We start from the raw sequence: 13819 nt of genomic DNA on the forward strand, positions 1-13819 counted from the left end.
TATTATTAATAAGTTATTATTATAACTAAAACTGTGGATGTTAAGATCGTCTTCAAAAGCTATATCCTATTTATTCACTGATGTTGAACACTGAAATGGTGTCATACAAACACAATCATCAACTTGCAATTGTGATAAATCGTGTCTCCAAGCCTGCATTTGATCTATTTTAAAGTTCCGACTTGATTAAATAGAATATAGGCTTTAGGCCTGTAGACCTAACGCTATGGTTTAAGCAGCTAACATTTACATTTGCGGTGTAATATGGGATTAAAAGGAAGCGTGAAAGAAAAAAAAAATGTTGGAACATACGGGCGTTTTTATTGTAGCCTATTTATTCTTATTTGATATGGGCCTTTTTTTAAACATTAACGTTTTAGAAAATTTTATTAAAGGTGTAAAATACGATACGACAGAATTGTAGGCCTACTTTAGAGGTAGGCCGATAGGCTATTTTAATTATCTAGAACATCTTTTGCGCAAAACGGTCTTCAGCAAATGTATCTGTGATCGATATATTGATTTCCAATTGCTTAAATCACGTGACTCGATGGTGTTTCTTACCTCGATCACCCGCATGGTCATTTTGTGAGCCTGGGTCGACTGTTTACCTGTAGTATGTGTGTGTGGATATTCCCTTTTATAACAAATAGTCTATAGGCCTACATTTTTGAGGCGTTTATGGGCATAAATAATCTTACCTTTTCTTAATATTTTATATTTTATAATATATTTGTTCATATATTAATTATAATAAATTATACTAAAACATGTTGTGTCTCCTCGGGTTCAGGCGTCTGTAAGAAAGAGATTTCCTACTGTGTCCTACTGTGTTTAATAAATATATATATATATATATATATATATATATATATATATATTATATATATATATATATATATATATATATATATATATATATTATATATAATTATATTATTAAACTGACATCTCCTCAGTTTACTTTAACTTGAATGCAAATTTAAAACTTAAATTAAAATAATGCAACGATTTACGTCTGCAGAGAAAACGTGGTGAATGATGCAACAAAGCGGAGATGGCACAAAGTGGCATGCTGAAGTACTTGGCGTGCGTCATTAGCGCCTGAGTGAATAACGTGCGCTAACTGCGCACATTGAAGTCTTTGCATGTTTGACAAATAGTAAAAATAAAAGGCAGATGGGAGACTTTAATATATTGATCTTAGCTTGTTTTGTGTCTGTGTGTGTGTGTGAGAGAGAGAGAGTGAGAGAGACATTGATGATGATGAAGCCTAGCCTAATTGATAGTTAAACCAAAAAGAATGCCTGATAACTCTATAAAAGAAAAAAATAGGCCTGCATCAAAGCATTCGAAGTATTTTGAAGAATATGAAATATTTATATTTTATACTTATTTAAAGTTTGAATTTTACCTAATTCCAGCGTTGGTCTATAAAGTCCATTTATAGCAGGTAAAATCAAATTAGGTTATTAAAACTCATCCCTTCAAAAGCAGTACTACTATTTATAAAAGGGTAGTATTTACTTTTTTCCATAAACATCGTCGTCTTCTCTTGACCTGAAAGGATCTTACAACTTTCAGAAGAAGAAATATGAGCCTATCACTATTGTCACAAATGTTGAAATATAAAGATATAATAAAATAATATAAATGAATTAATGTTTTATTGTTTTAATTAGACCACCCAGTTGACAAACTTTATTCTGATGTATTGACTTTTGTGTTTTTTGGTGAATTTAAAGAATGTACTCTGACTTTCTTAAGTATTTACATGACCACTTGTCTTCTATGGACCTAAGCCCAGTTCCTACTTTTCCTTGTCATTGTGGGCCATATGTTTTACACATGGTGACATTTCCATTCATCATATCTCTTTATCAAGTGAAAATGCAGAGTGGTCCAACTTCTCTCTGGCTCAGGTTGCTAAGTAACAGAAGGAGAGATGTATTGAGATAGAATAGTCAATCAATTCTCCTGTGAGCTGTGTGTGCATATGTGGGGACTGTTTGTCTTCCTATTGCATTGTTATATGGCTATACATAAACTCATTTTTGGAAAGTAAAGGCTGGGTATATTTTCATTGAGATGCTGACTAAAATACCCCTTGAACTTTCAACACTAGACAAAATGAGCATAACAGTATTATTTGGTAACGCATAAGTATTGTTTTTCTATATTAGCAGGTCTGACATCAAATGAGGATGAAAAATATATTTTTATTTTAAATTTTTAAAGTGCTCCAAATGTAACAGTCCCTTACTTCCTTTGCCTCCCACAAAATGGTACTTTATGTTTTTAAATAAACCAAATTCTGGAAAAATATATTCAGAAAGTCTGTACTCACTGTGCAAAACTTAAACACAAAAGTTAGTCTTCTTTAATCCTAGGTTCTCTGGCATACATTCCGGGCCTTTAGATGTGTTTCAAATGGTGTGTGCATTGATGTTCTAAGTAGCGTGTGTAAGTTCATTGTTTCATTGTTTGTTTGTTTTTTCATGACAATAAAAGAATCTTGAGTTTGATATGTTATCATGACTTTATTTTTAATACAAGCATGGCACACATTTGTTCTGGTGTCATGAGTTGCCAGAACACTCCTATTAAACACTATTTAAACTCTCTGATTGTTGCAAAATAATATGCAAAATATGTATCCTTTACCCTGAAAATTGAGAGAAAGGGTAATTTGTTTCTGCCAGACAGCGAATGAAATGAAACGAAATGTGTGTTACCAAAGCTTGCAGTGGTCTGTTATTACTTAAGTAACAAAAGCAGAGTTTCACCTAAACTTCTGCCTGCATGTCGGCTGTGTTTCTCCCTCAGGTCTCCTTCATCGAGAGCTGGAGAAATATGCTGCTTTCATACACTCCATTGATTTTGCCCCGGAACAAAGACGGACAGAGAAAGATGGAGGCAAGCGAAGGAAACGAACCCTGGATGGAAGAAACCAATGGTGAATATGCTTTTGTAAACGTCTGGCATAGATTCAGCTCAGTTATTGGATAGAGCAGGACAATGAGCGTTTAATTTAAATTTGCGTTAAGGGCGATTCCAATGTGGGGAAAGTGCAGGGCGTAGAGCAACAGAGGTGGAGCAACAGGGAATAGTGGAGAAGGATGGAGGCAGAGGGAGAGAAAGAGTGGTGCTGGTGTTAAGGTGATTAGTCTGGTGGGTTGGCGATAGAGAGAGTTGATCAATAGCCTATCGATCTCCCATTGCGAGTGTCAAGGGGGTAGTGGGAAAGTGAGGGAGGGTGAAGGGAAGGATAGGGAGGGAGTCGCTTCTAGCTTGACTTTTAAAAATCCTTTACTCTGCGGATGACAAATAACTCAGTAGATTGTGAAGAAAATGTGGAAATTCTTTTTGGGCATAGTTTCTTTGTAAGTCAAATATTACCTTGTTTTGCAAAATGTAAAGTGAAAAATCTTTCACTTAAGGCTGCAAGAAAGTTAAAAAGAAATCATTTTGGTGGGTTAAGGTGTGTGGAGAAATATATCGAGCCAGATGCAGAGAAGTTACTTAGCAGACCATTACTTCAAATAGTTCCTCCAGGCTGAAATATTCACTGGAGCAAGTCCCACTCAATATTCCCCCCAAAAGCCCTTTTAAATGCTCTACAATGGTTATGTTAAATCGGATGACAAATTTGATGCCAACAAAGCTTTGTACATAACTTCTCGCAGCAATGAAAAGATAAATGTGTGATGGTGTCTTAACTGTAAGGTGTCTTCAGTGATTAAAGAGCAAACAAAGCTAGTGAAAATAATGAGGTGGTGACAAACACGGCTATTAAGCATACAGTCCCCTGGGCCTCTTTCCAACTGAGAAAAATTAATATACACTGAGAAAATGACTTCGAATGGTGCTAACAAATACTATGACACTCCAGCAGCCGTCTTGTCTTTGCAAATTCAGTTTATTGATACGTGTGTGCCAACAAAAGAGGTCATAGTGTTACAAGGTGTGACACTCCCCTGTGTAATCTGCACCAATGGGGACATTGTAAAGGGAGGGAGGGTCACAACCTTGAAAATGTCCCAAACAAAAGAACATACATGTGAGGTGTGCACAGCTTAAATATAATAGTCTGGGAGGCATTTGTTAGGTTAGCTTTTTTTGTTGTAGGAAAATTTGTCCTCTGCATTTGGCCCATCCTTCAATGATGCGGAGACAACCTATCAGGGACCCATGTTCAGATCTTGAGGTAGACTTGGTCAGGACTATTTTAGCTGGAGGATGTACCTGTTGTACATGCTATCAATTGATGGGGGGAACCAGACTGCCCAAATGAAACCCAGACAGACACTTGGAGAAACACAAACTCTGTACAGGAAGGCAAGGGGAACCAAATCAGTGAGGCCTGTTCTTAAACCTGCCTATGGAAATATTAGATTTTTCTTACTAGTTTTTCAGTAGATGGTAATGCTCAATATCTACCTAGAGCTGTACTAGTCTACCTAAAGAATATCCATCTAGCACAGACCTATAAAAAACACTGAAGTCAACATTTCTAATTGATATTGCGTAACTTAGCACAGGCAAAGAAATCACTCTTTCCTTTTTATGTCAATGTTTTTTAATTTTGCCTCCTCCTCTATTCTTCATACATCTACTGAACTCTCTTACAGCAATCTGTTGACAGAGAATGATGTATTCTCCTTGCATCAGAGCTAGCTCTCAAACAGCCATTATCATTACTGATAGCGCTGATTTCTCTCCTCATTGGGACAAATGAAGTGGGCTTTCAGTGCGTCCTGTGATGTGGAGGACTGCTGAACAAATGGCTCCTTTTATGGCATTTTGACTCTGCTTCTGCTGCCTTATGTTCAGTTAATTTTCTCCTTTATGGGCAGACTCTCCCCTTCTAATGCCCTTGTTTGTTTTGTGGCACAGCACTCCATGAGCCCCCTCTTGTCCATGCCACCCTGCCCCCACATCCACAGTCTCTCAAATGACTGTAGGATATTGACATGTGATGGACCTGAGAGGCATACATCATGAGGAGAAGGAGGAAGGCTAACACAGGAGGTCTACTACCTGGTCTACTAGTACTAAGACTTTATTTAAAGGTGCACTATGTAACTTTATGGTTGGGGCTCCGTCACCTATTTGTTTCTTTGGATATGATATTGCTCTGCCTGGAATGTTCCATACTATGAATAAATGTACGGTAGAGCTGTTTAACCTGTTATTACAGGTGGTTTTATAGATCAGAATACCTACAAAATCATGCATTCTGACTGTGAGGGGGGTCGCCTCTCCACGGATCTGTTTTGGTCTTCATGAAGATAGAAAGGTTTAATTCCATACGCCACATAACACAATAACATTTCCATGGAGAAAGGCATTTGACCCTCCACTAGAAAGGTTACACAGTGCATCTATAATACTTATTTGTTTTAAATGTTAATTTGAACTTAAATAACATTTCAGTAGAACCAGTCTAACTTTGTGTTTGTTTAGTGTAAATATTTGCACTTGGCGAGGCTTTATTTTTTTACATGATTAGCTTCCTTACTGACTTAGTCAAAAATCACCAGTTGAAGCACTAATTTATACTAAAAAAAAAAAACAATATGAGCATTTCAAATTCATCTCCATGCACTTTCATGTTTATGTTTTATAATTGTCTATTTATTTACTATAGGTTACTGACCACATGACCCAAGAGCAGGTGCACCTCTAAAGCAGATTCTTATGGTTGTGCCAAAAGGCCAGATACACTTATACGCAAAGGGCAGATGATGATAGCCAATCAGCAAAGTGCTTTTACAGTCTTCTCACGAGACCCGACCCATGACCTCAAATGACCATTCAGCCTAAGGTCACTCACTAAGGGTCAGAGATCATCACAGTGCACAGAGGGGGGTTTCTATAGTAACCACATTTCAAATATATAATGCTGGAAAGTTTTTTTTGTTTTTTTTTATATAAGATAACCAAAATGATTTCCAACCTTTCCTTGATAATCACTGAGACGTTCTTGGCATTTCTCTGTTCATTTCTTCACAACCACATGGATTCAAATCCAGATTGTGACTGCCAAAAAACCCCCCAAAAAACTTAATCCTGTATTCTGTTTGGTCATTGCCATGCTGAAATACTCGTCTATCATGTTTTTTCTAAAGATAATTGTGTGGTTAATTCAATAACCTGTCTATAGTCCTATAGTGTTGCCCTTTTTATGATCTGATCTCTAGTAGCTACGCCTATAATGGTGCAAATGCCAAGAATTTTTGGCTTCAGCTGCATCTTTAAATACGCAAACAAACTGTCTCAACATGATTCACTCCCATAGACTTCACAGAACAAGTTGGGTGACTGCTATTGGTCTAATTTCTCTTCAGACTACAACATGCCGGATGAAAGAGACAAAGACTTTGACGACGCGACTTTGTTCCTCGGCAGCTATGGTCCTTTTCAGATTGCATTAATGCTTCTGCTGAGTATATTTATTATTCCCTCTGGGTATATGGGTGTGGTGTTTGTTTTTGTATCTGATACTCCAGAGTTTCATTGTAAAGTGAATGAAACATGGAACAGTAGTTATGTGACATTCACAGAGCGCAGCAGCTCTGTAGGACCTGATGGCTGCAGCAAATACAAAGAGAGACTCAACTTGACCAAAGCATCTCTGAGCAGTGACACGGAGGTTTGTGAAGATGGATGGGAGTTTAGTAAAGACATCTACACCACCACTATTGTGTCCGAGGTAACATTTCAATTGTTTTTTGGGTTGATTTTTGGGTCGGTGTTTTGCTGTTTTTACAATGTGAACATGTTCCATTGCAGTGGGAGCTGGTGTGTAACAATGCATGGAAAGTGCCCTTTTCCTCCTCATTATATTTTGTTGGAGTTTTGACTGGGTCTTTTGTCTGTGGGAACCTGGCAGACAGGTAAACATGCATTTAGGTTCTGTTACACAGAGCTAGTGTATTAAGGGTGTATACTTTTATAAAATAGCCTTTATTTGTCATTTATTTAACATTTATTTATTTATCTATCTAATTTAAAATGTTGTAACATGTGCACTGTATCCTGTCTACTGATGAATGTTCTTTTTCACAGGTTTGGTAGGAAGCCTGTGTTGTTTTTTACTATGGCTATACAATGTGTTACTACTTTGATCCAAGCTGCATCTGTCAATTGGGTCATGTTTACCACGTTGAGCTGTTTGAGAGGATTTGGACTGACATCCAGCTTCACTACTGCCCTTATTCTGGGTAAAGAATACATTTTTATATCTCATTTGTTGACCATGGGTCGCAGGATACTGTATTAAATGATTGATTTAATGAATTCTGTTCAGGAGTTAATCATGTAGATGTGTATAACGAGCACATACAAACATGATCAAAGTTTGGGAGTGCTTTTTAGAGATTTAGCACTTTTGAATGTAAAACTGTATTTTGCTGAGATAAAATTTTGTTTAGGAAAACCATAACCCTGTTTGGGATTCTGTGTGAGCTGTTTTCAATAGAGAAATGTGTCAAAGTGAATAAAAGAAAAAGTATACTTTGGGACCTGCTGAAATTACTGGGGGGGGGGTCAACAAATTTATTCAATTCAGCACAAATTTGTATCAAAATCTCTATATTTGAAGCCTTATATATATGTGATACTTTTACTTATACTTGAGGGTTTTTTTTTGTTTTTTTGCTCTGGTATCTGTACTGTTGAGTACTTCTTCAACCACTGCAAATAATTTCTGATCTTTACTTCTTTTTCCGTCTGTGTCTTCAGGGAGTGAGGTACTGAGACCCAAGGTTCGTATGACCTACACCCTGGTTCTGAGTGTAGGTTTTGGGCTAGGTTATGCCGTGTTACCACTGTTCGGATACTTCATAAGGAACTGGAGGATGCTGCTAGTAGCTTGTTCCATACCTGGTTTTTTAGTTATGCCATTGTGGTGGTGAGTTCAGTTAGAATTTACATTTTTTATAGAACAGCTACCATTGTTCCAGAAAAAAACACCACTCTCACTTTTCAGGGTGGTACCAGAGTCTCCACGATGGCTTTTGCAGAAAAACAGATTTAAAAAAGCTGAATCTATAATCTGCAAAGTAGCCAAAATGAACCGAGTGCCTACCCCTGATGTCATATTTACATCTAAAGAGCATTTGGATCAGATGGTAATGTAATTTTATGAGTTTTTGCACAGAAGAAAGGCATTTTGTTGTTGACTTACTTTGTTGTTCTGTTTTAGAAATCAAATAAAGACAAAAGTGATTCATACACATGTTTGGATCTAGTACGCACATCAAACATCAGAATCATTACACTAATGGGGACTTTCATATGGTAACAATTGCTGCTTTTATTGTTTTGCTTGTCAGCTATTCAGTGTAATTTTATCAATCAAATTTTACAGGATTATATTAAAACCAAATGTTACCTGATTTATGAGTTCAAACTGTTTTATTTTTCAGGTTTACGTGTATCTTGGTCTTCTCTGGCCTATCTCTGAATACAAGTAACTTAAATGGGAACAAATATCTAAACTGCTTCATCTCTGCTGTGACTGACATTGCAGCTTATGTTTTGACTTGGTTCCTGGTCAGTAGAGTGTCAAGGCCTATCTTCCTCTTTGCTTCCTTGATGTTTTGTGGTATTTTGCTTCTAATAATCCAACTTGTTCCTGACGGTGTGTATTGTGCATGAATATATCTACTGCAAATCAACAGAAATCTTCAGAGTTTTCTTTTTAACAGAAATGGACGCTGTGTTCCAAGCACTAGCCCTGAGTGGAAGAATGGGGATTTCAGCTGCTTACACTTTCACCAATGTGTTTTTTATTGAGCTGATGCCCACCGTTATCAGAAACACAGGACTAGGATTTTTTTCTACATCTGGACGAATCAGCAGTATTTTGTGCCCATATATAATTTTCTTAGGTAATGAATATCATGTTAGAGTAATTCACTGGAGGCCTATATTCATAAATAATGTAATGTGGTTGTGTTTACAGGGATGTACAACAAGCTCACTCCATACATTGTCTTTGGCTCCATGAGTGTTATGGCTTCTATATTCACGTTGTTTCTGCCAGACACTAGAGACATCAAACTACCTGACCTAATAAACCAGATGCAACCAGTCCGTAGGTAGGCTATACCTTTTGTTTATGTTTTTATTTCATAGTATTGTCATTAGCTACTGTCATTAGCTGGCACTGATGTGAACTGATTTATTAAACACCTTTTTGAATACTGTCTGATCACAACACTGAGCTTTAATTTCACATAACTGTGGTCAAATGAAGCAAGTGTGACTTTTAGGCATACTATTCTTTCTTAATTTCCCTTTTTGTCTTAAAGACCTTTCTGCCCAAAGAAGTGTACATCCACATACAGTCACAATCTGAAAACAGAAGAAGTGGGGATGAGCTCCCTCTGTTGACAAACAACAGCAGCATTTCCTTGGTAATTACTGTTTTTCTTGTTTTTAAAGGTTTAGGACTAATATTGTAATGTATATGATGAGGTGTGTGCAGAATTGTATTTTGAACTGTTTATCACACTTAATATGTAGGCCTATACCAAGTGTTGCTTAAGCAGAACTATTCGTGTTGACCTAAATAACAATTACTTTACATAGACAGTATAACATATGAGCACCCTATTGAGCTTCTTTGCATATCTAGCAGTGATTTTTTTAGCGACAACTATCAAACGACACCGATCAGAAAGAATTTGTAGAAGATTACAGGTCTTTTCCACTAGGGGGCGTAATACACCATACAGAATATGTTTTGCCAGGTACTAAATGTACTAATACATTCAGCTAGAAGAATTCTCTTATTTCAAGTGCATGTAACCATTTTTTTTTCCATTATACTGAAAAATACTGCCCAACTTTATTAACTGTCTTAAGAAATTAAGAAATTAATATCTGCATTCTTAATAATGAATAACCATAGTGTATACCTTTTTATTGCATTCTCTCAAATATTTTATAAAATGTAAATAATAACTGAAAAAGAAAGAGCACATCACAATTTGTAATCATGCAATAACCCTAGCAGTAGACCTACTTTAGCATTATTTAGTTTAAGGTTTTAAGGAACATGGTCTGAAGGACATCGTGATCTTAAACTACAAGAAATATCAGTCTGAAAATGCCTTTTTGTTATTCTACCTTATATAATTCACTCTCACCTCGTCCCTTTCCTTGTTTTTACCACTAGGGGGGGTATTTGTTGAAGAAAACCAGACAAGACAAACCAACTGTGTTTAGATAAGTGCACAGGGATTCTACTGTTTGGACCAAAATAAAATATCTCCCACGAATGTCTGTCAACTTCAGGCTGATAGTGCTCGGCCTTGACCATGGGAAGAAAGATGTAGTGTTCTGAATGTGGGTGGCAGTTTGAGCGCTGGTGATGGGGTGATGGGGAGGGGGGTCTACTGCAGCAGAAAAACAGCAAACTCTGCAGTCATTAATATGCAAATATGCAAATTAGGGCGTAATTAAGATTGGGCGTTTGTCAGTGGCTCTTTGATTGCTGATGAATTCCAATCTGCAAGAAAAAGGGGGGATGGGATGAGGAGCTCAAAATTTGGAAGAAGAACAGGATATTGTCCCATCTCTGCTCCTAAAGTGAGCAAATGAGTGAGCTCCTTATACAGAAAGAGAACAAATTAATTTATGTCAACAAAAAATACTTTGATTCCCTTAAATGTGGATGACACTTGGCAGATGCTTTGTGTAGTGTAGTCACAATAAAGACATGTAAGCAAAAGAAATTCATAACATATGTGCATTTGATGTAAAGGCACTATCGGAATTATCAGTAAGCATTTAGTGTGAATGGAGCCAGAACCACGGCATGAAGCCAGGATGATTTAGGGTAATTAAGAGTGATGGAGCTGACCCCTGTAGAGAGGAATGTGCAGGTATCTTGGCAGGTGGTGCAGTGTGACACAGTTATTTTCATTTCATTTCGGGAAATGCAGCTACCATTTACACTTGAGCTCCCTCCAGTGTTATTGCAATTTTTAGTAGTCCCTCGACACTTGTACATCTTCCTCTCTGGCATATGAAAACAACACATTATATGTGAAAAACCATTAATTATTTGGATGAATGGGGAAGAACAGCTGCTTTTGACATCTTTTGCCCAATGACATGCCATTACACCACACACTGCACTGGGGCACGTCACTTTCCCAAGTCTGGTGTTTGTGGGAGGAAATATATATATATAAACCTTTTTCATTTATTTGAAATGGGGGCAACAGCAGCTGATGTCTTGGTGTTTGTTATATGATGAGTGGTTAGTGCTCTAGTGTGTTGGTGCTTGCATGTGTGTATGAGGGGAGAGGGAGGGTGAGAGGGGGGTATTTTTGCAGGAAACAGGAAACCAGCAGTCATAACAGGATGCCTAAGGTTTTCATACTGTACCTGATGCGTGGGTGGCTGTTTGGGGGTAACCCATTTAAGATGCTGCAGTGCTGGTGTAGAACTGAGGGAGCCCAGGAAAGAGTGGGTGGAGTGGAGGGTGAACTCTTTGGGGTTAGGGAAAAAGGAGTCCCACTCTATAAATAGCTGCAGTTTTTGTTTGATGATTTTATTCTGTTTTGTTTTGCTTTTTGCTTGCATTTGTTCTATTTTAAAAGCCTATATAACCCATTGTAAATCCCTGTACACGTGAAGATGTCACATGAATTCAGTTAAAGACAGTTACTTGTCCTTGGTATTTATGAAATAAATGAATAGTATTTCACATGGTAAGAATGTGTCTCGTTTTGTGAAAAACAAAACAAAAAAACATTAAAGAATAACTGGCCTGCATGTGTTTAATGACAAACAGGTGTATGTGCAGATGCATGTGCGTGATGGCGAGCATGTGTGTGTGGAGTGTTTGTGAACCACAAAGTGAATGGCTGAGTTTTCTCGTAAAGGCCAGCACAGATGTTATTTAGGTTGTTTCCCCTCAAAACCAATTGAGGTTTTCTCCTGAAAGTCTCACAAATGCATGACATGAATTTAAGTCGTCTACTAAACCACCGAGGTATCTCATTAAACAAACAAACAAACAAACAAAAAACGTTTGTCAATCAAGTCTACAAAAGCCCATGAGCATAGCCCCCTCCATAGTGTGCACTCCTATAACTGCAATTAGACCATCTATATATGGCAACATGTACATTTTGCAAAACATAACATTTCATCTCTCTTTCAGTCGAGATATGTTGATAACTGTGTTACCATACTTTGGATCAGGTTACATCACTAGATAAACGATCATAAACCCATTAAATTATGCCTAAAGACAGCCGACTTTCTTCAAACTTCACCTACAATTAAAAAGCAGGCAAGCTCAAAGCCTATTAGGGCGTTTCATGTGCCACAGTGCCAATCAAAATTTGGTCGTATCCAATTGGCCCTCCCTCTAATATATCATTCCATCTTCTGCTGTTCTGCAGCGCTTTCCGACGTCAACATCCGCGAAGCGATATAGTCCTCATCAGGTTCATTGATGCGAAACTTGTTTAGTTCACATCTCTTTTCGTCGAATTAACCGCGACATTATTTAGGCACTATCCTGTTGTGGATTGTTAAGAGACGCAGTTATGAGTTAGGTTAAAGTTATGCGAGTTTGAGTGAAATTGGACACCGCTGATGTTTTAGCGTTCATGTCCTCCAGTAGGCTGTGCCGCGGAGTGATACTCCATTGGAACCGACAATGTGGAGGCTGGTAATGTCTACTTGGAAAATGAAATGCTTACAAATTAAAGTATAAGGGACAGGGTACCTCGAACGTCATGAAACGTGTAAAGGACGCAAGTTGAATTTTGTTAGTAAGATACTGTGACGAGACGACGGTGGATTGTAGAACTTGCTTTTCTTCATCTTCATCAAAAAGCCCTCACTCCGGAGCACGGGGAAAGGAAGGATCCTATCCTTAACTTTGTTTTTCTGCGTTTTCCAAACAGCCCTACCTTCGGCTTGAATGCAGTGTAACTAAATCCAGGTAAATGCATTTATAAATACGCGTTTGTTACACGTGTGTGCAGCTAAATTATAACTCTAGTGTTGTTACCGGAGTAATAACCAAGTTGAGTGACGTTAAATGGTTCAAGTTGCTTTGCCTGCTACGGCAGGGAAGAGCGGGGTTTAGGATTAACGTGGTCGTTTTTCATTTCTGGTGGGCCATGTGGCATTTAAATGTGCTCATTTAGAAACAATTCAAATGTGCATTGTGAGTTTGTTTGGGTCAAACATGGTCTTTTATTTTTCATTTCGACGTGTATCTTCAACCAAGTACCGTAGCCCCATTCACTTAAAAACAGCAAAGACAACGAGAGAAAAATACCCATGTTGCTTTTAATTAAACGAATAAGAGCCCCTGCTTCTTTTTATTTTTCTATTAATTATTTAAGTGAATGTTATTGTTATTCTTTGTCATTTAAATTTGGAACGTATGCAGTTGTTAAGTTTCAGCCCAAGACGAGAAGCACATTTATGAAAAACATGAATATACAGTCACATAAAAAATGTGTTTTTGGTTAAATAAAACGGGAATAGTATACTATTACATAGTCCGTCCAGACCTTGTGGGTGGTGTGTTTTTGTATATCACGTTTTGAACACCTAACTTAACTTTTTGGGGGCCGTCTTTGTGTACATCAGTGTCCTTTTCCCCTGCTTGACTGTCAACAGGTTTAACTATTTCACATGTGTCTACAGCCTCTGTACTTTTTAAGAGCAGAGGGGTAAAAGTGGTGACTGTCCACATCTCTTGTTCCAGTGCCAGATCGTGATGTTGTGGTATTTGGTCCCGGGCCTCATGAATACGCCTGGCCTGGCCGGG

The 13819-nt window shown here is 37.6% G+C and overlaps 1 protein-coding gene across 1 annotated transcript; it reads left to right on the forward strand.

Annotated features, from left to right (window-relative positions):
* The first annotated feature begins 6358 nt into the window (after window positions 1-6358).
* LOC110159083 (solute carrier family 22 member 4-like) lies at window positions 6359-9402 on the forward strand. Its single transcript, XM_055151927.1, has 10 exons — window positions 6359-6715; window positions 6796-6899; window positions 7072-7226; window positions 7747-7915; window positions 7994-8135; window positions 8210-8304; window positions 8433-8647; window positions 8715-8897; window positions 8972-9107; window positions 9321-9402. Exons 1-10 carry the CDS (start codon window positions 6359-6361, stop codon window positions 9400-9402), a joined length of 1638 nt encoding a protein of 545 aa, XP_055007902.1.
* The last annotated feature ends 4417 nt before the right edge of the window (window positions 9403-13819 follow it).

Source organism: Boleophthalmus pectinirostris, unplaced genomic scaffold, assembly GCF_026225935.1.
Source record: "Boleophthalmus pectinirostris isolate CB_2022bp ecotype Guang Dong unplaced genomic scaffold, ASM2622593v1 HiC_scaffold_16, whole genome shotgun sequence".
Classification (NCBI taxonomy): Eukaryota; Metazoa; Chordata; class Actinopteri; order Gobiiformes; family Gobiidae; genus Boleophthalmus; species Boleophthalmus pectinirostris.

Bases quoted from the DNA above. Each gene is read 5' to 3' on its own strand.
- LOC110159083 (XM_055151927.1), top strand. From the start codon at position 6,359: ATGCCGGATGAAAGAGACAAAGACTTTGACGACGCGACTTTGTTCCTC. The intron at 7,916-7,993 runs GTGAGTTCAGTT...CTCACTTTTCAG, and splicing joins TTAGTTATGCCATTGTGGTG to GGTGGTACCAGAGTCTCCAC. The intron at 8,648-8,714 runs GTGTGTATTGTG...TCTTTTTAACAG, and splicing joins AATCCAACTTGTTCCTGACG to AAATGGACGCTGTGTTCCAA.